Source organism: Lissotriton vulgaris, chromosome 12 (genome assembly GCF_964263255.1).
Source record: "Lissotriton vulgaris chromosome 12, aLisVul1.2, whole genome shotgun sequence".
NCBI classification, from domain to species: Eukaryota; Metazoa; Chordata; class Amphibia; order Caudata; family Salamandridae; genus Lissotriton; species Lissotriton vulgaris.
Genome location: NC_141700.1, coordinates 132,794,513 through 132,821,496, shown reverse-complemented (window position 1 = coordinate 132,821,496; position 26,984 = coordinate 132,794,513). Strand labels below are relative to the sequence as shown.

The 26,984-nt window shown below is 41.9% G+C and overlaps 1 protein-coding gene across 1 annotated transcript in view; it reads right to left on the bottom strand.

Annotated features, from left to right (window-relative positions):
- The window catches only part of LOC147673642 (uncharacterized), a 91,995-nt gene that overhangs the window by 58,599 nt on the left and 6,412 nt on the right, over positions 1-26,984 (bottom strand). Inside the window, exon 2 of the mRNA XM_086947579.1 lies at positions 2,556-2,740. Coding sequence (XP_086803705.1) covers positions 2,556-2,720 — 165 coding nt within the window. The 5' untranslated portion in view covers positions 2,721-2,740. The remainder of the gene's footprint in view (positions 1-2,555; positions 2,741-26,984) is intronic.

The window sequence follows — 26,984 nt, the reverse complement described above, 5'->3', positions numbered from 1 at the left end:
GAGTTAGGTGGGGCAAACAAGGACAGGTGACCGACAGCTTCCCGGTAACACGTGGGGTGCGCCAGGGATGTGTGTTGGCCCCTACTCTTTTTCACCTGTTCATTAACCAGGTCGTCAATTTTTTTTCCACATCTCAGACAGATGCACCAGCTCTGGGCGGGTCTAAATACCCGATGTTAATTTTTGCTGACGATACCCTGCTTCTCTCTAAAACTCGCAGTGGGTTACAAACAGCTCTGAATAGGTTTGCAGAGTTTTGCAGGGTAAATGACCTGCAGATTAATGTTGATAAAACTAAATTTATGGTCTTCAGTAATAAAAATTCAATCACTAGCTCTGTTAGCTTGAATGGTGTTCCGATAGAACAGGTGCAGGTAGTGACTTATCTGGGTGTGACTCTGGATTATCATCTAAGTTGGAAACCCCAGATTGAGACATTATACCTCAAATTTGTACGTCTCACAGGTTGTTTGCTTCTGGAACAAAAGAAATCCCTGACTAAACGAATCGCCCCTGTACTAAAAATCTATGAAGCTAAGATTAATACAGCCACTTTGTATGGTGCGGACATATGGGGTTTTAAAGACTTATCCCTCTTGGTGAAAGCACAGAATAAGTTTTTGCGAAATTTCGTAGGCCTTCCTCAGTCTACACCTACCAAACCGTTGTTGCTAGACTAAGGTTGTAAACCCCTAAATGAGATGGCCCGGTTCCGTTTGGTGGCATTATGGCGACGGATCTGGACGACTCCGGACCTCAGCCTTTTTGCCAAAGAATTAGATGAGGTTAAATCTTTGTGGGGAGCTTCTAGAATCCCATGGCTTAGGGAAGTGAAAAAGGTTTTGATAGAAATGGGTCTCCATCAGCTCTGGACTAATCCGGGGGGTTCCATCTTTCCCTCTAAACAAGATTTCAAAGACCAGATTTGGGCATCTGTTAAATTAACTGCAGTCACCCAATCGGAAGCTACCAACTTAACAGGTCTCTTTTTGACTTATAAACTGACACCTTCCCTTGAGCCATACTGGGATGTGATTTGTAAAACCCTCGACCGGAAACTATATCATCAATTCCGTGTCGGGACGCTTCCTATTAACTCCTTTACTGCTAAGTGGACTGTGAATTCAAATAACTGTTGTCCGGATCATCTAGAGAGCATTGGTCACTTTTGTTTTGCCTGCCCAGCCTATCGTGCCCCACGCCTAAAATAGATTAAACCCTTATGTTGTAGACTGGACAGCAAGGGGTACCTTGAAGCCCTGAGGATTTTTCGCACTAACCTGTCTGAGTTTATTGTGGTCGGTGTGGCCAAGTTCCTAGGTTGGGCATGGATTATTCGTACTAGGAATTTGAACATTTTATGATGGTTTTATATATTGATGCTGGTTTATAATAGACAATGTCCAATGGCATTTTATTGTAAAGTCTTTATCAACTGTTTAATAACTTTTTAAATGTTCTTCTGATATGATGATTTATTAATATTTCATGAATTGTATATTGTCTTTTATGAATTTTATTTCGAAATAAAGACTTACTGAAACTGATTGCCTCAATGCTTTCATGTTTATTTTTACAAATGTTACTCCACTGCATATAAGCGGTATAAAGGAGCCACCCAACCAATGGGTTACTGCTTGCCTGCATGTTCTCATTTCAATGGGTTACTGCTTGCCTGCATGTTCTCATTTCAGTCCATCAGTCAGTATGAGGGTCAGTAGCAAACATGATCTGCGACATGGTGAACATAGTTTTGAACCGAAAGACTTTAAAGGAGAATAACCAAGAAAAATCTATCTGCGGCTCCATATCCAGGTGTCCGGGAAAAAGGACTCGATATCACTAGTTTGTGTGCTGCAATATCTAGGGCTGCTCCGATACATGCAGAGAAGTTGTGAGATGGCCATCGGAAGCCAGGTGGACCTACCCGGCGCCTGTAACTCTTAATAGTTCCAATTTGGGTAGGGGCCTTGGGTGGGATTCCAAAGTAATCTCCAGAAGCTAAAGTCCATCAGAAAAGAGAATTTTGTTGACAGTGGGGGGAATGAGAATTGCAAGGGAAATATCTCCAATCTACACCACTTTTTGAGCAATTGTTCAGTTCACTCATTTGTGTGCAAAACTAGTAATTGCACTCTTTTTTGCTCATTTCTATCAGCAACCCAACCACCCTACCATCAGTTTCTTTAAATAAATACACTTAGAGGAAGACTGAAAATAGCCTCCTTGGTTTTCCAAAATACTCTTATTTTCGGTTTTTGTTGGATGTATATAATATGTAAAATGTTGAATAGAAATTATGTTGCTGTTAATTTAAATGTTTTCGATTGTTTACTCTGAAGACAACTGAAGGTATAAATTTGACGTTTATCAAACACAGTATACACGTATTAGACAACACCCTTAGTTACACTGGCCATGTCTGTTATAAATGTTCCTTGATGGTGCTACTTGGACCACAGCCCCTGTTGAGATTCCCCAACCTTCGCATCCAACGTAAAGCACTACTCGACATGTACCATGCTGCATTGAAAAGAGGGGCGGCTTTCACTCACTGTAAGGATGTGGTTCAGCTCCGTGCTCACCATCTTCTGAAACTCCTTCCTGTTCATCCTCCTCTTCCTTGAAAACTGGTAGAAAGCCTTCTTCCCGGCATACTGGTAGAAAGCATTCACCAGGACAATGATGCAGGCCCCTGGGTCAATGTGGTTTGACGCCATGACTGCACAGCACACCTAGGCTAAACAAATTTAAAAAAAAATAGAAGTATGCAGTCAGGAGAGATGTTCCAAAACGAAAATCAGCAATCTAAAATTTGTCGTCATCTGTGAAATTTTAGGCACATCTTCATGCACTCAGAAAACTCTCGGGTCAACTAATATGGTTTACAAATTATTCAGTGTAGGCACTGGATCAGCATGCAGCTCAGGGCATGGTAGCCCATTCGTTGAATCTTAGGGCCATATTTATCATACTTCCGTTTTGCGAATTTTAAATAGCGAATCTTAAGGAATCGCTATTTAGAATTCACAAAACGGTATGTATGTAGGTAATCTAGGAATTTTAGCGATTCCTTACTATTCCTTATTTGCGAATTCGCAAATTGCGAATTCGCAAATAAGGAATACCTCCCATTCATTTCTATGGGCCAGGAGGCCCATAGGAATGAAGGGGAAATTTGCTAATCGCAATTTGCTAATCGCAAATTGTGCGATTTTTCAAGGGTGCAGGGGGTGTCTCAAGAACACCCTGCTGCACCCCTGAAAATGACATGTGTGCGCATATGGCAAACATACATGCCCTAAGGGCATGCATGTGCGTCACATGCCACAATGAAAAATGCCAATTTGTGCTTATTGAATAGGAATCGCAATTTACCACCAACTTTCAGTTGGTGGTAAATTGCGATTCCTTAAACCAAATTCGCAAGAGAAAAAAGCTTCTTACATAGCAATTAAGGAATCGCAAAATTGCGATTCCTTAAATGCTATGGCAAAATAAGGAATCGCAAAATTTTGCAATTCCTTATTTTGCTACTTTTTCATACATTGCAAATGTGCAAAAATGGCCGTTTCCGATTCGCAAAGGCCGAAATTCGGCGAATTTCGGCCTTTATGAATCGAAAATAGCTTCATACATATGGCCCAATATCCGAAAACCTCAGGGAAATCCATTTTTGGTCTTCAGCAAAGCCCCCAAGGTAGAATGTTATGATGAAGTATTTGTTTTCTGACAAAACTTACTCGATCCCAGAGAGGCTCAATTCTCCTGATTTCAATGTAGGAGGAAAGACCCCTTTGCACTGCTAAAAACGTACTTTGTTTACTGAGGGGAAACAACCTTTACAACGCAACCATTACATCGTACTACACTTACAACGCAGTCATTACATCGCAACATCCTTTACAACGCATGTCACTACAACTCAGGCATTACAACACATACCATTACAACGCATGACATTACATCGCATGTCACTACAACGCAGGCATTACAACGCATACCATTACAACGTATAGTACCCCTACACTATCCAACACTTACCCTACTGTTGCACCCCCTGGAGTTAGGAAAGGAATTTTTACCCCTACACTATCCAACACTTACCTTACTGTTGCACCCCCTGGAGTTAGAATCGTAATTTTTACCCCATACTATACAATACTTACCTGAAATGCAATGTAAAGGTATAATGCAATGTAATGGAATGCGTTGTAAAGGTAGTTTCTAAAAATGCGATGTAATGGAATGCGTTGTAAGTGATGTTGCGATGTAAAAACTTTGTTGCAAAGGCATGCGTTCTAACGTCATACATTCTTTCCTGAGATGAGGAACTGTGCTCCATTTGCTTAGAGTCCAATGTTAGCATACCAGGATTCAGCAAAGTATATATGCATGTATATGGTATTTCTATAGTGCAAGCCAAGCCAACGGGCAGTGGGACACGTTACGCGGTCAGTGACAAGTATAAAAACAATGAGTAATAGGAGAGGACACTAGGATGTGGACGGGTAATGCACAGTGATATAGTGTTCCATAAAGAGGAGAGTCTTCAACTCTTTCCTAAATTGGAGCTGTGTTGGGACGGTCATGATGAATATGGGGATGTTGTTGCATACCCAGCCTGCACATATGGAAAAGGCCTGCTGCCTTGGATTTTTCTTGGCCTGCAGTCTGATGGTGTCCTGGCTGCAGGCGTGCCGAGGACCACCAGATATGGTGAAATACTCTGCTAGATAAGCCGGGATGCTTGACGTGTTGACTTTGTAAATTACGCCGCTGGTTTTGAAGAGGGTGCAGGCTGGCAAGGGAAGCAAATGGAGTTACATCAAGATAGGGGTAATGTGATCATCGATCAGACGTGCTGCTGTGTGTAGGATGCCCTAAGCGAGGAGCCTGGGATGCCAAGGTGTAGGGCATTACCACCATCCAGATGGAAGAATAGGAGGGTTAACAGAGTTCTAAAATCACGTTCTGGAAGAAATGGTTTGACTTTAGAAGTGGGGGCTGGTACCCAGCTGCCTTTGTTTTTTGGCAGCGCGTTCCATGAGGTTGACTTTGGTGTCCAGGATGAATCCAAGTGACTTGGCATTTGTTGAGCATGTGATGTTGAGCATCTAGGTTCGGATGATGTGCCAGCTGTGTTTGAGGACTTGGATCTCCGAAGCAGAGGAGATTTTCAAGTACTGTAGAGCATCATTCACATATTGCTGAATCGTGAGGCTGTATACCACCAAGCAGCTCTAAGTAAAGGTTGAAGATGACGGTAGGCAGGATAGAACCCTGGTGGAATCCACCGGTGATAGGGATCTGGAGGTCCCTATGTGAGCAAATTGGTGGCGCTAGGAAAGCTAGGAGGAAGACCAATGAAGGACACTGACAGTGAATACTTTTCGGGACTGAAGGGTGCGTTCGAGGGTGGGGATGGTCAGCTTGTGTCTTAAGGCAGCAGTGAGGTCCAGCAATATAAGGGGACAGGGGGTCATCTTCATCTATGAATAAGAGTGCATTGTTTTCTATGTGTACAGTAGGGGTCTCCATGATGCAGTGTGATATGAAGCCAGACTGGTATTCATACAGGAGATGGTTAGCAGTGGTGTGATCTTGAAGTTGAACACTGACTGCTTTTTCAATGATCTTGCTGATGAACGGTAAGTGAGTGAATTGCCTGTAGCTACGAATGGTAAGTGAGTGAATCACCTGAAGCTAGCGGGGTCATCAGAGTCTAGTGTAGGTTTCTGTAGAAGCAGAGGGGTATGGTCTGTCTTGAGCGCTTCTAAGAAGATGCCAGAAGTGAGGGAGGCATTGACTATGGTACGTAGGGATAGTAGAGCATCCCTAGAGAGAGCTTTGAAGAAGCACAATGGCAAAACATCATCTTCCTAAGAAGTGGCGTTGATGGAGTTGAGTATGTAAGTGAGATCTGGGGGAGATAAGGTTTTGAAGGCTGATCATTGCAGGATTGTACAGAAAGAGATGGGTGTAAGAGATGAAGCCGGATCAGTATTGTCGATCTGCTGTCAAATCTTCTGCATTTTGTCAGTGACGAGGAGGTTGATGTCATTACGCTTTTCGGTGGGGTGAGAATCTGTGGTCTGGCAAAGGTTTGAATCAGTGATTGTCTAAAACAGTGTTCTGCTTCTGTTAGTTACTTCATTGAAGGTGTTAGTATAGTAATTTGTTTTGCCTGAAGTGATAAGCTGTCTGCGTGTTGCAAAGAGGGAATTCAGTAGCAGGTGGTCCTCTGGAGTTCTGTTTTTCTTCCATTTCCTTTCCTGTCGGCGGATGGATTCTTTATCGCCAGCAAGGTCTTTAAAATACTAAGATGGTGAATGCATTGACTTTCATGTGCGTGTTGTAATTGGGACGTGGATGTTGACATTGTTTTTTGAAAAATGACTACATCTGTTTAGAATGGTGTTGGCGTCAGATGCTGAGATGATACGGTGAGAGATGACTTCAAGCATTAGGATCTCTGTGGAGCAGCCTTTGAAGGATCTGATGGTTTGGTTTTCTCTTTTGTATTGTGGTGTGTTGGTAGTATGGCAAGCAGACAGATAGGGGTCGTAAAGTGATCAGGTCAGACAAATTGTGCAATCTTTATTGATCTTTGTTCAATGTTTCAATCTCAAGGAATGAATGGATGGTAACTGGTCGAAAAGGGAACAAATGTCTTTATAGGAAATTGGTACAGGATGGGTTAAATCAAAGAATATAATAATAGAATGCACTCTTCCAGTTAGGAAATCATGATGTATACAGTCAGACTATGTCAAGAGTCAGAGGAAGAATGAGAGAGCTCTCAGCTGCATGAATATCTAGCCAGCTGGTGAACTAATGCAGATCCAATAACATGAAAGAAATAGACGGTCCTTAGTATTATAACGCAAGCAACTAAAGAGCAACAAGCATTTGCAATGCAACAGGTCTCGCATTATTAAAGTTTGAGATATTCTCATTGCTAATAATAATGCAACACCAATAGCAATAGCTATTGCATTGCATTTTTGCATGTGCACTACTACAGGCTCCACCTAAAAATTAGCTGAAACACTAGCGAGAAGAGAGGGATAAGAGAGAATAGAAGGCATTAGTGATAAGGCAGAGGGGATACCGAAAAATAGTTTTCAAAACAATTCCTCCAATCCTCCCATTCCATGGCTGGTTCACCCGCTGACATGAGAAAAGGTGGTGGAGCTGTCATAGAATTGGCAACATTCATGATGAGGTCACAAATTACTTCAGCACACGCCATATCACTAAACACAAACTTAAATAGGTACAGTGATTAGGAGATGTCACCACTTTATAGTGTAATGTTAGTGCTATATTTCTAGGTTGGATACTGTTACCACAATTTGGATATTGTCGGCATATGATACCGCTGATAAACCATGTGGCTTGATCAGCCTTGCCAGTTTGGTGGCATAAAGATTGTAGGGATCTGTAACGGATCTTTAAGGGTCCTGAGAGACATGGAACTGTTTTGTAATAAAAAAAGGTCAGAAATTGCCAGATTTAGATGTGTAAAGGTGGTAGAGATGTATCCAAAAGATAAACAGCTGTACCTGCTGCTCATCTTAATTAACTCTTTACTATTGTAAAAGTAACTTTTACCTCTTAAAATGACAGATTAAGGTGGGTGGATAAATGTAAAGAACATCCTAATTTAAATGTATGAAACTCTGGAGTGCTGACCCATCAAAATGAGAAAACAATTCGTAGAGGCTTACAGTAGACGTAACTATTCCATCTAGAATCTATCTCAAGGACATATTGGATTTATGGTATTCTTATCCAAAATGCCGAGATTCCTTTTTTGCTTTTTTAGGACTTAGCACACACTGCCACCTCCCTCTTTCCAGATGAATGTATCAACACAGGTTTACAATGTAGGGTGCAAGTCAACACACACAGCCAGATTAAGAGAACCACATTTAGAAGGTTTCCAAATGTAAGCAACACAGACCACAATATTTCGAGGGACCCGACATTTATTATCATAAATTACAAATCATTACAAATAGGCAAAACTTGTGGTATGTGTCGCTGCAAAACAGTCTGCAGGAATTTTTAACACCCATAATGAGGGTAAGCTTCCATTCTATTAACAATAAATATAAAGACTACTCCATAGTATTAAGGATGATACTGGAGGTGGCACGCCTCAACATCAAAAACAAACAAAATCATTACACTGAACAAAGATGAATATAATATAGGTTCTGCTTCATAACAATCATACCTGCATAAGGGACATAATTGAAGGAGCACAAACCAAACTGGTATCCGTTGCAACTCATATGTTAAAACAGCATCCATACATATTGTCATAGTTTTAGTCAAGATAATGAAGTGACTGTTACGTCGGGCGGCACACTAAGCAAAACACAGATTTTTAGCGTTAAGTGTTTTAAAGCCAAGCCCTTAAATTCCATCGGCCATGCCCCTTTGAGAGACCACCACGTTTTTTCATCCCACTTAAAGCCCTGCAGATCCCCCTATAAATCTTCGTAACATTTTTCCCCCACACATTCTAAAAGACTGGTTTAGGGTTTACAAATTAATTCAACAGGATCTCCCTATAGTCTCACATATTGCCACGGATTTCCACCTGTATCTTGTAACATAGAAGAATAGGGAGACCAGAAACCACCCTTGTTACATAGTAACTTGGAATTATCCCACTAAAGTAAATGATTACTCTGTACAGCTAGAAGAATCTTGTTTTGTATTAAAGAACTGGCATGCAAAATCAGAGAGTGTACTCTCCTTGCTTTAGAAAGCCTGTCACTTCCCCGTTTCACTGTGATTCATAGATATGGAACACGAACAAAAGTGTACGCCACAATAGCTTGGAATAGAAGTTAACGCTACAATAGTTTGGAATAGACGATGATCAAAGAATATTCATTATTTTTAGCGTCTAGCCAGCCTCTACATGCAAGGCCTGCTGAGAGAGTAGCAACAGGTTAGAGGTGATGTCTAAGAAAGCCTATTCAAAATCAATGAGTACCTTCTTACAGAGTTTGTTTTAAAAAGAGGAGGAAAATAACTAACATTTCCTTGATGAAATTTCGTTTCATTGCCCCTCCATGAGACGCTTTTGTCATGCCTAACAACCATGGAACGACCCAGGCACTGATTCCGTGAAATGCTTAGCTACAATAAAATCACTACATAAACTACTTCGTTATTAAAAAAAGAACAAACTGCTGAGAAATTTTCTAGGTTTTCTACCTGCTAATGTGTTTTTTTCGTTCTGTAATTTAGCTCTACCAGTAGCAAGAAAGATTATTGGCGGACGTGACTAAGGTCCAGATATCTGTTAACTTCAGTTACTTATTATTAAAAGAATAAGGCCGGCGTAAGAAAAAAAACAATCACAAATCAAGCACTGGACAAAACACAATAGAACACCTTGAAGGCATCCCCCAAGGGAGAAACTTTACAGCCACACAAACCTCTTCGTTACGCAATTTATCCCTTGGAATGCGCAATGTGTTTAGATGAAAAAAACTACTTTTCCCGCCCCTCCCTCTGTTTTAAATGCATCTTTTCATTGATAGATGAAAGGCCCTAAAGAATTGCAACAGCGCACTGCACCCTGGGCACAGTGCAAGCTGCCATAAAAGGTCACAGTGCACATAAATTCTTACTTTGTAGCAACAGTTCTTACGTTTCCATCCACTGCCACAGCTGCACGGCTCCCGGGCTCGAAGCACCAAACTCAAGTCCTCCATCTCCAACATGCTCTGATAAAAACAAGTTACGTAGCACGACGCTTGGGATTGGCAAATTCTTTAAACACCAGTGGTGCGCGCGCACCACAGTTGAGCGAGGGCAGGAATCAAAGAAACCACTGGTGCGCACGCACCACAGAGGAGCGGGGGCTAGAGAGCGCGGCAATAAGGCGAATGTGCGCTGCTGCGCGTGCTAGACATCGTTGGGATTGGGTAGAGCAAAGGCGGGACTTGCGCCCACCTTTGCCCAATTGCGTGCATTATTTTTATAAAAAAGACAGGCTAAACCCAATGGCAGCCGGCGAAAGCCTGATCACATGAACAAGCGTGTGATCAGCTTTCAGAACCCCGTACAAGAGGTCTCGCGCTGCGCGAGCAGTACTGCGCACTGAGACGCAAGACCTAAAAAACAATAAATGATTGAGCCATTAACGGGGAGCTTTAGTTTTTTCGGAGTTGTTGCATCGCAGTCCGCCGACATTATTTCCACTTGTTTAGTTAAAAGTTTACCGGCCGCCAAAATGGGAATGGGAGAGGCCCTTATTTAGCGGGCTGCCAGTGTTTCAAGAGAATGTATTAAAAGGTCTTGCCAGGTTGAACCAGGGTCATTTATCATTTGCCAGATAAGCTTCAGCGACATGCTTCTTTGGCTTTTAGGTAGTATGCTATAAACCTGGCTTTTAGTGTACATTTTTGAGATGTCAGATTAAATTCCATACGGATTTGGATTTGGCCGTGAGAAGTGGAGGAAGGTAGAAAGAATACTTTACAAAAGCAGGCTGGATGAGCTCTGTCCAGCCACAGTGACATCTTGTCATTAAAGGCTATTGCTCCTTGAGCCACTTATGGTAATCATACTGCTCCCATAGCTTGGATTAAATTAGTAAAATCGGTGTTCCTCGCTCTACAAAAAGCCCCCTCCATCCGATGTGCCATGAGCCTCTCCTCTTTGTTTGCCTGGAGGTCATCATAACTTTTGTTTTTGCAGTCTTTATTTTCAGGTGATTTGTTTTACAGTATAGTGACAGTGCAATAAGGAGCCGCTGCAACCCGATTTGAGTTTGTTCGACCAGTATGGTGTCATCTGCATATTGCAGTGATTGAATTTTGGTTCCAGCGAGTTTGGGGGAAAGGCACGAGTCTCAGCCAGATGCTATGTTACACCAGATATTTACATCATTTGCTTAGGCATTTTCACTGCATGCCAATTCTTCTATATGTGCTGTTGGGGGTCTATAGAAGCAGACGTATCAGTGGTTCGGCAGAGGAAGCACGTGGCTTAATATACAGAGTTTTGTTGGAAATTTTTCGCTTTTCTTTATGGAATCATATAAAGTAAAACAAATCAACTATAATTATATATCAAAAAAGATATATATCAGTTAGTCAACGTCTTTTGCAAAAACATCTATAGATACATCTGAGAATGCATGGCTTTAAAGGCACACAAGTAATATCAGCGATTCTGGTGTTAGGGGTTCTACTACAGAATCACGTCAATGGTTACAAAGGCATTGACATGGGCCCTACAAATGCACAGTTGAGTATTTTAGCCTGTGTTATTTATGTATATATTTTTATATATGGCATAGCAGCAGACAATGCTATTACAGTATTATTTTATATTACTGTTTACGCTGTACGCATTATACTTCACAATCTGTCTAACAATTGTAGCAGTTCATATCTCTTGCATGAGAAGGAAGACTGTTCAATAAACCCCTTTTTATTGAAACGCCTGTCTCTCTATTTCTATGCCACTCTGTAGAAACGAAGCATGCATGATTGACTGAGTGAAATAGTTATCTAGTTGTCATGTTTATGCGATTGTCAGACACTAATACCTTCTTGTTAATTCGATAAAGTTTCTAGTGACCTCTGAGTTAGCTGGCACACACACAGTTAAGTTTAGTATACTCAATAGAGAAATACTGACCTCAGTCTTATGTCAAATCTATAGTGTATATTATTCCAATGCGCAGAGCCTATTAGGGATATAGGAACTACACTACACCCCTAATATTATGCCGGAACGGCATAACTTTTACACGCCTGAGCAAATGGAAGATGAGAAGGTGAAGGAATGCATACCAGCATTGAGAGTGTTGGCAACCACTTGTGGGTTTGGCCCTTTGTCAGATGACTACATTAGGGACAAATTTGTGTTCAACTGTGCTTCGCTCTCAATCAAAGAAAGGTTGCTGAGTTGTAAATATCCATCTCTAACTGAAGATATTGATTTAGTGTAGAAAGATCTGCGATTTCGACAAAGGCAATGCAGTTGGAGACGATTTATAGGGTTAACATGGCTTCTTCTCAGGATGAGACCAATTAAGAAGGGCTGTACACGGTGGGCACGAAGGATAAATCACAAAAAGGTATGCAAAAAAGAGGTTACAGTTTTTGCTACAGATGTGGTTCGAAATCTCATTTAAGCAATTTTACTGGGTGCACGGCCATAGCCAAACGTTGTTTGAATTGTAAGAAAGTGGGCCATTTCAGAAGGTGTTCAGGGGTAATAAGAAGCCTATGAAGGTAGGCAGTGTGGATGTGGAAGCGGACATATGTGTGCAATCTCTTAACAATATGGTGTTAACATTAGATTACGAGGTGGAAGCTATTAAAGTGAAAGGACTGTTATGTATGGTTATTATTGATGACAATGAATTACAAGTTATGGCAGACTTAGGGTCACCCATAACAATCCTTAAGGATTCCACGTTTTATGAAAACTGAGGAAAAGACTTTGTTTTGCTGAAAACAGACCTAAACCCCAAGGCTTTCAGGGAAAAAGATATTGAGATGATGGGATATTTCGTGGCCAAAATACAAGTACTGGGCTGAGAGACTTTTACAAAAGTGCATGTAGCAGTCAAGGGGAAGAATATAGTCAGGTGGAAAGAACTGGCGCGAATAAGTCTGTATTTGGTGCCCAGCGATGACGAACCTATAAGGGTGCGGGATGTATGTATGTTTAATGTGAATGAAACAAGGGATGATGTCAAGCAGCTGTTAGCTGAGTTTAAAACTGTATTCTGTGAACAAGTAGGGCTTGTGCACGGAGTGGAACACCTAATTAAACTGTTGCTGGATGGGCAACCGGTAGCACACAAGGTGTTAAAGTCCATGTTGCAGGGGTTGTGTGTACAGGGTATTATACAATAAACTAATTTGCCACAGTGGGTGGCGCCCATAGTGATGGCGCGGAAGAAGTCAGGGGAGATTAGGCTGTGTGCAGACCTTCGTGGCCTCAACAAAAATATTGTTGTGGACTGCAACCCCCTGCCTAGGATTCAGGAACTTTTAGCGAACATCGGGGGAGCTTAGTCGTTCTCCTTGATCGATCTAAGGTCAGCCTGTCATCAGGTGCCATTATTAAGGGCCTCTCAGGCATTGACGACTAATGTAACCCCTTTTGGGGTGTATAAGTTACGGAGGCTTCCATTTGGACTGACTTCAGCGGCCAGCGTGTTCCAGAGGCTTATGAACACTCTGTTTCGAGACACAAAGGGAGTGCAGGCATATTTGGATAATATTTAGATTTTTTGTGCAGAGCTTGGAAGAACACACTAAGTTATTAAGGAAGGTGTTGTCTAGTCTGTGTGAATGGGGTATGACTGTAAGAGATGACAGATTTCAAATTTCCAGTGATAGTTGGAGTATTTGGGACACATGGTGTCAGAAGTGGGCATTAGACCAAAGTTCTCGGTGATTAGAGCGATAAAGGATGCAAAAGCCCCCAGGGATAGAGATACTCTTCGCTCATTTTTGGGTTCGGCAGAGTATTATGCCAGATTTGTAGTTAATTATTCTCAGACGGTAGAGCCATTGCACACTCTGCTAAAGAAAGGACAAACATTTCCTGGTCTGAGGAGCTTGAGGTGGTATTTGAAAAAGAGTTAATTATATCCGCTCAAGCTCTTCATGCTTTTCATGAGGACCACAACTCAATTATAACTGGATGCGAGCATGCAAGGTTTAGGGGCGGTACTAAGCCAGAGGGTGGAAGGGAGAGAGCAGACCGTAGCGTTTGCATCGGGATCCCTGAACCAGTTCGAATGTCAGTACAGTACAAATGAGCGTGAGGCACAGGCTTGCGTGTGGGCAACACAAAAATTCACAATGTATATTTGGGGTCGCAAGTTTGAAATTTATATGAAACATAAACCATTAACTTACATTTTTAATAAGGTAAAAAGCAATAACATGTTGACCAGACTGGTGTTAAAGTTACAAGAGTATAATTTTGAGATAAGGCACATTGCAAGGGGAAAAAACAGAGCTGATTGCTTATCCAGAATGCTGATGGAGAAGGGTGATGAGGATGATCTCATTGAGGGTGATGTGGAAAGTGTGGCAGTGGTGGATGCAGTAGCGGAATGCGGTTAGTTGGAAAGCGGCTGGAGGGATGCGGTCAGGAAAGATGCTACACTGACTAAAGTAATAGAGTGTACTATGCATAAATGGCCCGAAGTAAGATGTTTGAATGGGGACTTGAGGAGTTATCAGTGAAAGATACCATGGTAATGAGAGGTGATCGATTAATTCCTCCTTCAGATTTCCCTGAGTCTATCATAAGAGTGGCACACCAGGGGCACATGGAGGTTACTAAGACAAGTATGAAAGTGAAACAGGGCTATTGGTGGACTGCCATTGATACTCAGGTTAGGAGGATGATTAGTAATTGTGCTGAGTGTTTGTTGTCGGGTAACACTGGAAGACAGTATAGACACTGTTGCACCGCCTCAATTTTCAAGGGCAGTATGGGAAAAAATTGGGTGGATTTCTCGGAGCCATATACTATTTTACCAACAGAAATTAAGTACTTGATTTAGGCCATGTTTATTATTCAAAGTGAATGTATTAAAGATTTGCGGAATCACCTGATACGGATAATACTATGACATTTTTAAAGAGGATATTTTTGTTGGAGGGGCACCTAAGGCTTTAGTCACAGACAACGGGACACACTTTGTGTCCGAACAAATGTGCAAATTTAAGAATATGTGGAATATAAAGCACCTCAAAGTGGTGATATATTAGCCCAGTTCAAATGGCTTGGTTGAACAAGGAAATAAAGTGTTATGGAAGGGATACAAACAGCAATTGCAGTGGGTCTGGATGTGGGGGAGTTCCTAGAGCAGAAAGTGTGAAGTTATAACACGTCACCACACTGTTCCACAGGAGCTACTCTATTTATGCTGTTATGGGGCAGAAAGACACACACAGTTTCATTTCCGTCTTGGTTGTGGGAAATGAAGACAGAGAAAGCAGGTGTGGAATTAAGTGAAGGAAGTGTGGCAACTAAGGTGAGGGTGAAGAAGTTATTGATGAAATTTTTATTTGACAATAAAGAGTTATCTGACTGACAGGGACGTGTCAGCGGGGGAATGGGTGATAATTAAGAAGCCTCTCAAGGTAAAGAAAGGGGACTCTGTATTTTCTGGTCCTGTGCAGCTTAGGAAGGTCAGTAAAGGAGCAGCTTTTATGGAAGGTGAAGGTTGCTGGGACAAGAGGCAGCTGGTGAAAGTGACATAGGATCAGGCAAAGATCATTAGGCACAGGAAGGACGGGATGAAGGATCACGAATGGCTACAATCTGGGGCGGGGAGTGGAACGGTGACAGATGGTGATTTGGAAGTGGTACCTCAGGGGCCAGATCCAAATGCCAGTGGGTCTGAGGTAGGTGCTACTACCGTGAGGGAAGAGTCTAGTCATCGGGTCAGAAGAGCTCCTATTAGGTTCAATGATTTTGTTAGATATTAGTGTTGTATCCCAGCATCCATGTTGTGGATGTTACCTAGTGATGGTTACCATGCCATCTTAGAATGTTCTGAGGAGCTGCTCAGAGGATGAAGGCAGTTGATGCAGATGCAGACATGCCATGGGGTTGCTCCATGTTACTTAAATAAATACATTATTATCTTAACTTGCAAGTGTACTTTGTAATAATTAGCTTTTCCCCTTCAGGCTTTGGGGGAAGGCCATGCAATGTAATTGTTATTTGTTAAGAATGTTTTGCTTGTTTATCCCTATCTTGAACATTTATTTATTTATTTATATATTTTGTTTTATTTTATATAAGGGGGAGGTGATGTAGTATGGGGATGGCTTTGAATGTTCTTTCATTGGTGTGATTTGACTGTATACTAGTGCACGGAGTGAACGCTGGTAGGAAGGTTCAAATGGCAAGGACAGTTGCGGTTCGACCTTCAGACCGAAGAGTTGCTCCATGCCGTGAATGAAGCTGAAAAAGAATAAAAATACATTTGAAGCTGAATACAGTGTGTACCATCAATTAATACACTAAGGCCTTACCAGAACATTATCCATATATCCCTAGTATTTATTTAATACTTGTGTTGGTCCACTTAAAGTATCATCATCACCTTCACACACACAAACAGGTTCTCTCTCCTCCACTCTCAAACTACTGTCTCTTCTCGCTAGAGTCTCATTGCAGCTTACCTCTCATGTTGCTCCACTTCCACAGACAACACATCCCGCTTCTCTTAACTCACGTACCTTGTCTGTCTCTATTCTTCACTCATTTATTGACCCATCACCTCTTTTAACTAACTTCACTTTGTCCTTTAATTATCTCGGCTTCCTCTTTCTGCTCCTATCACTATACACACCACTGGGTTGACTGTCTTCTCAAGGTCTGCAAATTATGACCCCCCTTTTCCCTGCCCAGCACTGCCCGTCTGCTTGTGTATAAACCTGAGTTTTTGTTCTTGATGCATTCCAGTGGTTCGATAACTTCTCTTTCGTTCCCTACCTCTGCCCCCCTCTCCATATAGCACTTTGTTCCATTTTCTCATTTCATCATTTGGTTCTCTTTCTCTCTCAGCCCATCTCTCTGCCCTCTCCTTCACCTTAACGCTATTACTCAGTAAGCTTTATCTCTCACCCTTTTTTCACTCTTACCACATCAGCTCCACCTTGCCTCTCACTCGAGGGATCTGTAAACACTCCAACCATTCCCTACACCCACTGTGTGATGCCCTATAATGTCACTAGTGACCCAGGCGTTGTTCCAATTCCTAGGTAACCATGACATGGGTAAGATTCTAGACCCCCAGCAGTGTTACCATGTGAGCAGATCATAACACTTCCGCTCTCTGTAGTATAAATAACTCCAAAGACGTCAGGAAATGTTCTTGATGTAGATTTATTCTTTATAGTAGAAGCATCCACGACCAGACGCTCCCGCTCCGCTCCAGGACACCAAGCAACTGACTAACGTTGCTGGAATCCAAGAGCAGGACGGCGGCATCCGAACATGGAACACCATTCAAGAGTATACATGTGTCCTCGCACTGCACTGCAGCACGAGGACCAATGACATGCATGCAATACAATACACTACATCTTCTCCCCCTTTCCAAAGAAAACAAAATTCAATCTTCAGGAAAACAAAATAAAATTAACACAAACAGAGAAAAACAAAATGCTTACGATAAGACATAATCATTAAGTTTTGCAGGTAATCTCCTGCATCGGACTCCCAATTCTGAAGCAGACAACAAAGAATGATTGGTAGAACAACTCTGTACACTATTATTAATACCTTCAGAAGTTGAATTCGAAGTGGATGGACCAGACAACAAAGAATGATTGGTAGAACAACTTAATGTAGTCATATTGGAACTACTTGAGATTGGAACTTTATGCCAAAAAGCCCAATCACAGTGTTCAAACTCATCTGTATTCAAACTGAGTAATGAACGTGCCTGAGAGATAGACAAATGTACCAAAGCCCTCTTATTCCACCAACCTCTGCTGCCAAGTAAAGCAGAGGCTTTACTGACTGATGTAACTTGAACAGGAGGGGAACATTTTGAGGACCCTTTAATAACCTTCTTGGGACTTTTTATTATAACTCAATCACCCACTTTCAAATCAGATGAAACAAAAGCTTTACCAAAATCGTGTTTAGTTTTCATAAGATTCTGCTTCTGCAAAACCCTGTCAGTCAAGTTTTGATTGTCAAGATTCTCTTTCAAAACCCTGTCTGTAAATTTCCCATTATCAACTTTACAATTATTTTTGTGAGTTAACCAATTGGGATATAACTTGGTATGAACACGTCTATTTCTTAACAGTGAAAATGGGGAGACACCTGTGGTACAATGTGGGGAAATGTTATAGGACCACAACTTAGTCTCAAGAAAATCTTGAACATCTTTGTGAGAGGAAATGGCTGTTTGAATAGCATCCTTGACTAACCTGTTGGCTCTCTCCACTAAACCATTAGATGTGGGAGAATAAAGAGCCACTTTATAATGAACAACATCATGTTCATTTAAAAATGAAGAGAACTTCTCCGAAGTAAAACGAGAACCATTGTCTGTCACGACAATAGAGGGAGAACCTTCAATTAAAAACAAGTTTCTAAGAAATTTCACAGCATTAGTGGAACTAGGTGAATCACAAAACATATAATATACCCATTTGGAATGATAGTCAATCAATAAAATAAGATACTTCATTTCATGAGAAAGTATATCATAAGGACCGGAAAAATCTAATCTAACCTTCTCCCAAGGTTTCTCTGGGAAAGAAACAGGATGAAGGGGAGTGTTCATGACCTTCCATTTTTTGTCAGAAAGTATAAACACTCACGACAAGAATCAATGAAGAACTTAACCTGAGATTCAATGGAGGACCACCAATAATGCAACTTAATAAGTTGAGAAGTCTTTGTGATTCCAAGATGACCTTGGTGCGCAAATTAAATAATATCATTTCTGATTCTAAAAGGAAGTACAAAAACATCATGTCTCATAATCATATTATTGACCAAAGATAACTCAGAAGCCACCATGGCAAAAGCCTTTAATTCATTAGAAAGTTTTCTGCTTTCTGGACAACCTTTAGAAATATATTGTGCTACCAGCTTCAAATTTTTATGTGTTAATGGTATCATTGCACCCTCCAACTCTTCGGAATGGGTTTCTCCCATTGTAATTGTTCGGGAAAAAAAATGGCGAGGTCAGGTTATGCACTGATTTGCGCACATTAAATAAGAATATTTTAGTCGACTGCCACCCCCTCCCCAAAATCCATGATCTACTTGCTAACTTAGGGGGTGCGAAATATTTTTCCATCATCGATTTACGCTCAGCCTACCATCAGGTACCATTGACTAAGGATTGTCAGGAGCTTACCACGTTTGTTACTCCTTTTGGAGTTTACAAATATCTGAAACTTCCTTTTGGCTTGGCCTCTGCGGCCAGTGTTTTCCTAAAGATTATGGACAATCTTTTTGAGAACATGCCCGGAGTCCAAGCCTACCAGGATGATATCTTGGTATTTTCTGCTGATTGGGATTCACATTTGTCAAATTTGACCTCTGTTTTGAGTTAACTTGATGAGTCTGGCATGACAGTCAGAGCTGATAAGTATAAATTTGGTACTCAGTCATTAGAGTATTTAGGTCATACTTTGTCCCCAGAGGGCATCAAACCCAAAACTTGTCAAAGCTATTACTCATGCCACTCCACCCAAAGATAAAGATGACCGTAGCTCTTTTCTAGCCTATCAGAATATTATGCTTGCTTTGTTAAAGGGTATGGACAAATTGTGGAACCATGACATGCTCTTTTACGTAAAGGGTCAAAATTTGAATGGTCAGTGGATATTGCTTCTGCTTTTGATCAAGTTAAAACATGATTGTTGAGGCTCCAGCTTTACACCCGTTTCATGATTCTTCCAGATATTTTTTAATGGTAGATGCCAGTTTGACGGGTTTAGGAGCTGTTTTAGGCCAAAAGGTGTCAGGAAAAGAGCATACTATAGCTTTTTCTTCTAGGAAACTTAAAGATTCAGAGACACATTATAGTACCATTGAACGCGAATCACTCGCTTGTGTGTGGGCTATAGAGAAATTCAAGAACTATATTTTGGGACGTGAGTTTGATTTGTTTACTGACCATAAACCTCTCACTCAGTTGCTCAACGGTGATGGTCTTGGTAAAACTTCTTCCAGGCTGGTCAGACTGTTGTCTAAATTGCATGAATTTCATTTTTGCATAAAACATTTTTCTGGAGGAAAAAACTTCAGAGCTGACTGTTTGTCACGCATGGCTTTGCAGGATTCTTCTGGAGCTGAGGAAGCTGAGTATATTGAATGTGTAGTTGCTGCCCTTGATGCCACTGAATTTTGTCCTTGTATTACTGAGCAGTCTTGGTTTGAGGCGTACAAGAAGGATGAAAATGTACGTCAGATATATTGACGACTTGTTTCTAATGTGGACGGACACCAAAGACTCTCTCAGCCACGCATTAAATGAATTGAACACCAAGGATGAACGCATCAAACTTACTTGGCAAATAAGCGACAAGGAAATATCATTCCTAGATGTCAATATCAAAATCACCGACGAAGGACTCACCACCGATTTACACAGAAAAACCACCGACCCGCAACAACACCTTACACTACACTAGCTTCCACCAGGGATCACTCAAGAAGCATTTGCCGTTTTCTCAAATGTTACAAGTCAAACGCATAGTATCAGATGAACCAACCTATAACATCCGCATCAAGGAAATGCATGATCGCTTCTGTGATAGAGGTTACCCTGAACACATTCTCAAGGAAGCTCAGACCCGCGTGGCTAAAATCACCAGACAGGAAAGTTTACTAAAAACATCCAAAAAAGCTGAACAACGCACGGTTTTAGTATCTAAATTCTCAACGGCAAGTACCATCTACAAGAGAATCATTCTCAATCACTGGCCAATTCTACAAATGGAACCCGATTTTCGGGACATTTTTCAAAGTCCACCTCTGTTCGCCTATACTCGGAGTAAGAACATTAAAGAGATTCTCACTAAACCTACACCTACAACCAAACATTATAAAGGTACTCAACCATGCTTAAACTGCAATCACTGTAATTGTATCATCAAGGGCAATATCCTGTGACAAGGATTGGTAAGTCAGGTACTCTGTAATCAATAGTAAGAAAACACAAGAATATAGTAAAAGATATTCTAATCTGTGTGAACTTTATTCTCATGGCATGTGGACTTTAACTTTTACTATATTCTTGTGTTTTCTTACTATTGATTACAGAGTACCTGACTTACCAATCCTTGTCACAGGTACCTATGTTCCTGATGAATCAGGAGCTAGCAGGGGTAGGAGATAAGGTTAACCAGAAATACCATATACATTTTGAATAATGATTTATACTATTGTAATAACCACAGACACCTGGAGGGTTTTCAAGACTTTATATAGTAAAAGTTAAAGTCCATATACCATGAGAATAAAGTTCACACAGATTAGAATATCTATAATTAGGATCAGAACTATAATATAACTATGAATGAGAGTGAGCACCATTGAATGTCAGAAAACTAAAGGAAAAGGGTAACAGGGAACATGCTATTCAGTTTTCAGGCTTATACTAAGGCAGGTAAAGTGGAAATGAACATACTACTTAGCTGAGTTCTAGATTTCATTAGTGATCTATTAAAGACAGACCCTATGCTATTTACTACTTGAAGGCTTAGGTACTAAGGCAGGGTAAAAGTGAACACTCTGAATAAGCAGACAATTTAATAATATCCTACAGGTGAGGGTAAAAGTGGAACATAACTAATAAACAGTTGTGCATGTAAAATCTTTTGAGAAAAGACAGAAAAAAAATAACATAGGCAATGCTGCTTTATTAAAGGAGGAGAGAAAAGAGTATAGATAGATGAACACCCACAGATATATATTTACCTAGGACGGGAATGAGGACTAACTCAGGCCACGGGTCAGTTAGGGAAAGGCGAGGACAAGGACCCTCAAGGACTTAGGATGCCAGTAGGCGAGCAGGTACAGCTCATGGACCGTCAGGACAGGATACCCCTCAGGATTTGGATCAGGACTGGGCTCATCAAAGGGTACGACCAACACCTGCAGCTTCGGATGCAACGCCTGCGCTACTCCCTCTCTGCACGGAATCTGCCAATAACCCCGATTGGGTTTTCGAATCTCCCAGCAAAGTGCTTCGCCAGCACTTAAATCTATTCCACCCCTTGGAGTTTGTGGAAATTACGGACAGAGTGCTCCGCAGCTCTCTGTATCAATCACCTATAGAGTTCGTAGGGTCGGTGACAGGTCTGCTACTTGGACAAGTCGGACAATTTCTCTATCTAATACTAGGCTAGTTATACTGTTTTCGGGTCAGTGGACCACCCACAAATGTTGCAAATGACAGGATCCCCAATTTTGGATTGGACAAGAGAGGTGGTTAGGTCATTGTCTCCACCTAGAATTTAGGGTTCCCACAATGAATATTTATATTTTCGAACCCACCCCTTACATTCCAGTTCCCATGGCATGTGGAAGGTGTAATACAATAGGACACACATAAAATATGTACATTGTATCAGTTTTAGGTACAGCTGAAATCTTCTCCTGGTACAAGGGTCACTTTCCCAGGCGCATCTCTGCTTCAGAAGCCAGCTGGCTTAGTTTCACTCCTGCGCATTTCGGTTTCTCCCTTACCACGTGATTAGGGTGACATGGGTTTCAAAGATGGAGTGGCTCCCTTTCCCCAGGCCCACAGATACGCGGTACATGAAAAGTAAGCGAAAACAAATTAGAAACACTGAAAAAATGAATACACTGTATACCGTGATTGGCTATGCTACATCCCTTACTTCATAATATCTATAGCATTAGGTTTTTAGGCAGAAATAGACAATTGTGCCAAAGCAGCGGCAGCAAGCAAGATGCGTGTTAAAGACAAAGCGGCCATATTTGCAATAATGCGCATGTGCGAAAAAATCCCTCCAGAACTACGAGTGCGTCACATCACAAGGGTATGACCGACGCATGCGCAGTCTGAAATCCCGCATAGCAGCGACCAGTCAGTGTGCAAGCTTTGTTATGATTAGAAAACACATAAGCAAGCGTCTCTGGAACACCCGCGTGTAGTGTGAAAGTGCAATATTAATAACAGAACAGGTTGATTTAATAATGTTATTGATTATGCGAGGTTCTTGAATTCAAGCAAGTCACATTACGTGCGAATCCTTGCTCCATCAGTATCATGTCCAGTTTTTCATCCATGATAAGTCCCAGGTAAGGGTGGGTCCAAAGTACGTCAGCCACCACAGGGAAGTTTTGTTTCCAGAGATCACTACCTCGGCTTTGTCCCTGTTGAGCTAGAGCCAGTTGGACTTCATTCATGTGGCTAGTGCAGCCATGCAGGTGTTGAAGTTGATCTTGGTCACGTGATTCTTATCTGAAAGGGAGAGTATGAGTTGGGTGTCGTCTGAATAGAATAGAAAGTTGAGGGATCTGATGATGTCGACTAGTGGTGTCAAACAGATGTTGTACATGGGTCGGGCTGAGAGACGAGCCTTTGGGGAACTCAACAGATGAGCTTTATGGCTTTCGACCTGTAGATGGTCATGCTGACTTTGTGTTATTCCCTTGGAAGAAGCATATCCATTTCGGGGCAGAGCCTTGAATGGAAGCCTCATGTAGTCTTTTGATCATGGTGGAGTGGGAAACCAGTTCAAAAGAGGCACAGAGGTTGCACAGGATAAGGGCCACAGTTTCTCCTCCATCATGATGTCGTTTGTCCTGCGATGAGTGCGGTTTCTGTGCTGTACATTGGTCAGAATCCAGATTGTGAGGTATCGAGAAGCTGGTGTTGGTCTAGGTGGTTGGAGAATTGTCTGCTTATGACCTTAACTGTGATCTTTGCTGGAAAGGGTAGTAGCATGAAGATCGGGCTGTAGTTTACTAGTTGAGTAGGGTCTTCCGAAAGTTTCTTGAGCAGAGCATTTATCGCAGCGTGCTTCCAGGTATCTGGGAAAGTGGCGGTGGAGATGGAGGTGCTCAGGATGTGGCAGAGTGGTACGCCGATCATGTGGGCAACCATGTTTAGATGTGGTGTGAACATGAGTCAGTAGGTGATCCGGAGTGGATTGTTCTAATAATGCTTGTTGTTTCTCTTGTGGTGATGGTCTACTAGGCTGACAGGGAGCTTCCAGTCTGGTGAGTTGGTAGGTTGGCGGCAAGGCTGTGAAGGTCCGGTTGAGGGTCGAAGTTGTTGGAGACAGTATGAATTTTGTCACTGAAGTAGTTAGATAGTCGGTCGCACAGGTCCTGCGATGGGTGCTGTTGTTTGAGGAGACGGGTGGTGAGCTCAAGTCTTTAACAATCACGAAGATCTCCTTATTTCTGTTTGCGCTTTCTCAATGCGTTCAGCTAAGGCACTCTTTTTAGTTTCTCTAATCTGATGGTGGTATGGTCTGTGGGCGGCCCTAAAAGAGTCATTGTAGGTTGCATTTCGGTTGATCTCTAATTGTTTGCAGTGTTCATTGGAGTTCATCTGAGTAATGGTTCGTAGGTGTTTTGACTCTATTCTGGTAGCTGTGTTGAGGAGTGCCAGGGTGCTGGCGCAGTTGCATAACCAATTGTTGAGTTGGACTGAGTTGGTGTTTATGTCCTGGTGAAGGTGGGTCTGGTATTGAACAGGGTGTGGTCCCAGGATGCTTTTGAGCTACTGCTCCAGTTGCATTTTGTCTGGTTAGTATGGGAGGGTGTCTTGAGGCAGGGGTGGTTATCTGGAAGTGGATGATGGAGTCAGTCCAAGTGAGGGGTGTAGTGGCGGTGAACTGGACTCTGTTGAATGTGGTAAAATGGGGTCGAGGGTGTATCCAGCAGCGTGGGTGGGTTTGGTGATGTGATGGGTGAGTCAAAGGACGCTGAGGCTTTTGCTGAGTGCTTGTTGTGCTGGGGTCAGTCTGGTCTTTCAGATAGAAGTTGAGGTCTCCTAGGAGGATGTAGGCTTTGGGGTCCAAGGTGAGGGGGTGCTGAAGTCTGATGTCTTCGGTAAAATTTGTCTGCAGTCTAGGTGGGCGGTAGGTGAGGGGTCCGTTCAGGGAGAAGCTTGAAGTTTGAAGTGAGAGTGCTCCATGAAGGTGGTCGTGTGTTGGATTCCTTGAAGATGATTGTGACTCCTTGTCCTGGTTTGTGTTGTCAGTCCTGCCTTGCAATTTGTATCCTGATGGAAATGCTGTGGCGATGTCCGGGGCATGACGTGTGTGGGAAGTAGGAGGTTCGGGCATCATTGCTGAGCAGGTCCCACATCTCAGTGATGCGTCTGCAGAGTGAACGGATGCTGCATAGCATGCATGGGAGTTGTACTGGAGGGTGCTAGTTTGCTGGTCGGGCAGGTCAGTGTGCTGAGGGCTGTCTGGTTGTAGGTGGTGCTTGTGTTGTGAGTCTGGTGTTAAATGTGAAGTGGCAGGTTGTGCATGAGAAGGCTCCTTGTGAGCTGTGCGTTGCAGCAGCAGTGGGACGATGAGTGGCAGGGGTTGAAAGAATGCAGAAGCATAGCAGAGTATTTCCGAGAAGAGGTCGGACCAGGGTTGTTTCTTGTCTGCCTGGTCTGAAACCAGACTCATGGTCCGACATCAAGTTATTTTTCTCAGTAAAACCTGGAAAGTTGTGTAAACACTGCTTCTAGAAATATTTTTCATAGGAATGTTCCATTAGATATCGGTCTGCAGATGGGTTGAGGTTTTGCTATTCGAAGAGTGATCTAATGAAGGTTTTCAGCTTGGATGGGAATGACCCTACTTCCAAGGATCCTCCCCTCCCCTGCATAGTTTGTCCGAAGTGTATCATTACAGGTTTTTGGTGGCGCAGAGTATGTACATGATCCTGATGGTCTGCTCATGATGATGTCAAGGATATCCTTTTCTGAGAGGAAGTTGAACGTACTGGATTTAATATAGTGTTTTTGTCTTTTCTATTGTGGTTCATCACTCTTCAGAAAAACACTGCCTATTCAATTTTGCATCTACTTTGTAGACATACTTCATTTCATATACGTTCACTGCATAATAGTGTCATAAATAAATCCAATCCAAACATTATCATTTGAAAGTCTTCAGGTAAATAACAAAATACAAAGTTGCAGGTTTCAGTACTCCTAGTTCCCTCATTACGATTGGTAATTTCCCAAGAACCTATTCTAATACGGAATGGAGTTCATAGCAGAAGCTCCGTAGCCTAGGTCATGGCAGAGGCTCCGAAGGCTGGATGTTAAAGTGAGAGCCTGATAATGGTGCTGAAAGAGGAGCTTTCTAAATTAAGAAAAAAGGCAGGAGACATTTCTATTTTTACTCGGGTGCAAGTAATGCATCTTGACTGAGTCACAAGCTTTCTCTTATCCAGTCTCTGTGGCCTTTGCTTTACTGGAGCCTTTCACCTGGTAACTTGGTAGAGGTTGGGATTAATAAAGTACGCACTACACACTTAATCTGGACTTGGCACCACCGCTGTAATAAGGTCTCTTTTAGGAGTTATTCAATGCCCTATAAGTATAAATAAACACACACATACACATATCTGCTACACTCCTCCAACATGGAAGATGCTGTACGCCAAATTTTGGAAACAATAGGCGCTTTATTAAGAATTACAGACTGGGCAGGCATCTTAATACATCTCTGTCAGAGATGTATTAATGTGCCTGCCCAGTCTATGATTCTTAATAAAGCACCTAAGCGATGTATTAAGGTGCCTGTCCAGTCTGTGATTCTTAATAAAGCGCATATTGTTTCCAAAATCTGGCGTACAGCAGCTTCCTTGTTGGAGGAGTGTGGCAGTGATGTTAGTGAGTGTCCTTTTACCGCATGCAAGGGCCGCCTTGAAAGGGTCTACAGCTGCCTTAAACGGAGATGGAGTGTTTGTGTGTATATATATATATATATATATATATATATATATATATATATATATATATATAATATCCTTCAGGCGATTCCTGGAACTCCAAGAATAAACACAGCGGCACAACTCCAGACAGCCTAAAAGTATTTATGTATGCACTAAGACGACGCGTTTCGGCACACACGCACACACACACACTCTCTTTCATCACCCTCCTACAATATATTTTACTGCATGGCTGTTGCCTTTTCTACTTTTAAAATTGCCTTGCACGTGTGGACAGGCTTTACCATGTGTCACATCATTAACTTATCTAATACCACTTCCTTAAATGCTCCTGGATGTAAGTTAGAATGTGTATTGTTTATTAACCCATCATCCCTGACTACTCCTCTTATCTCCCAGCTTAAGAACACTTCCAAGCTATGTTTGCCTTGTTGAGGTTGCCCCTTTCAAAGAGTGCTTAATTCCCTTACTGCGTTATAAAATCATATTCAGTTCAGTTTCAATCTTTATTTCGACCATTTGGTCATAAA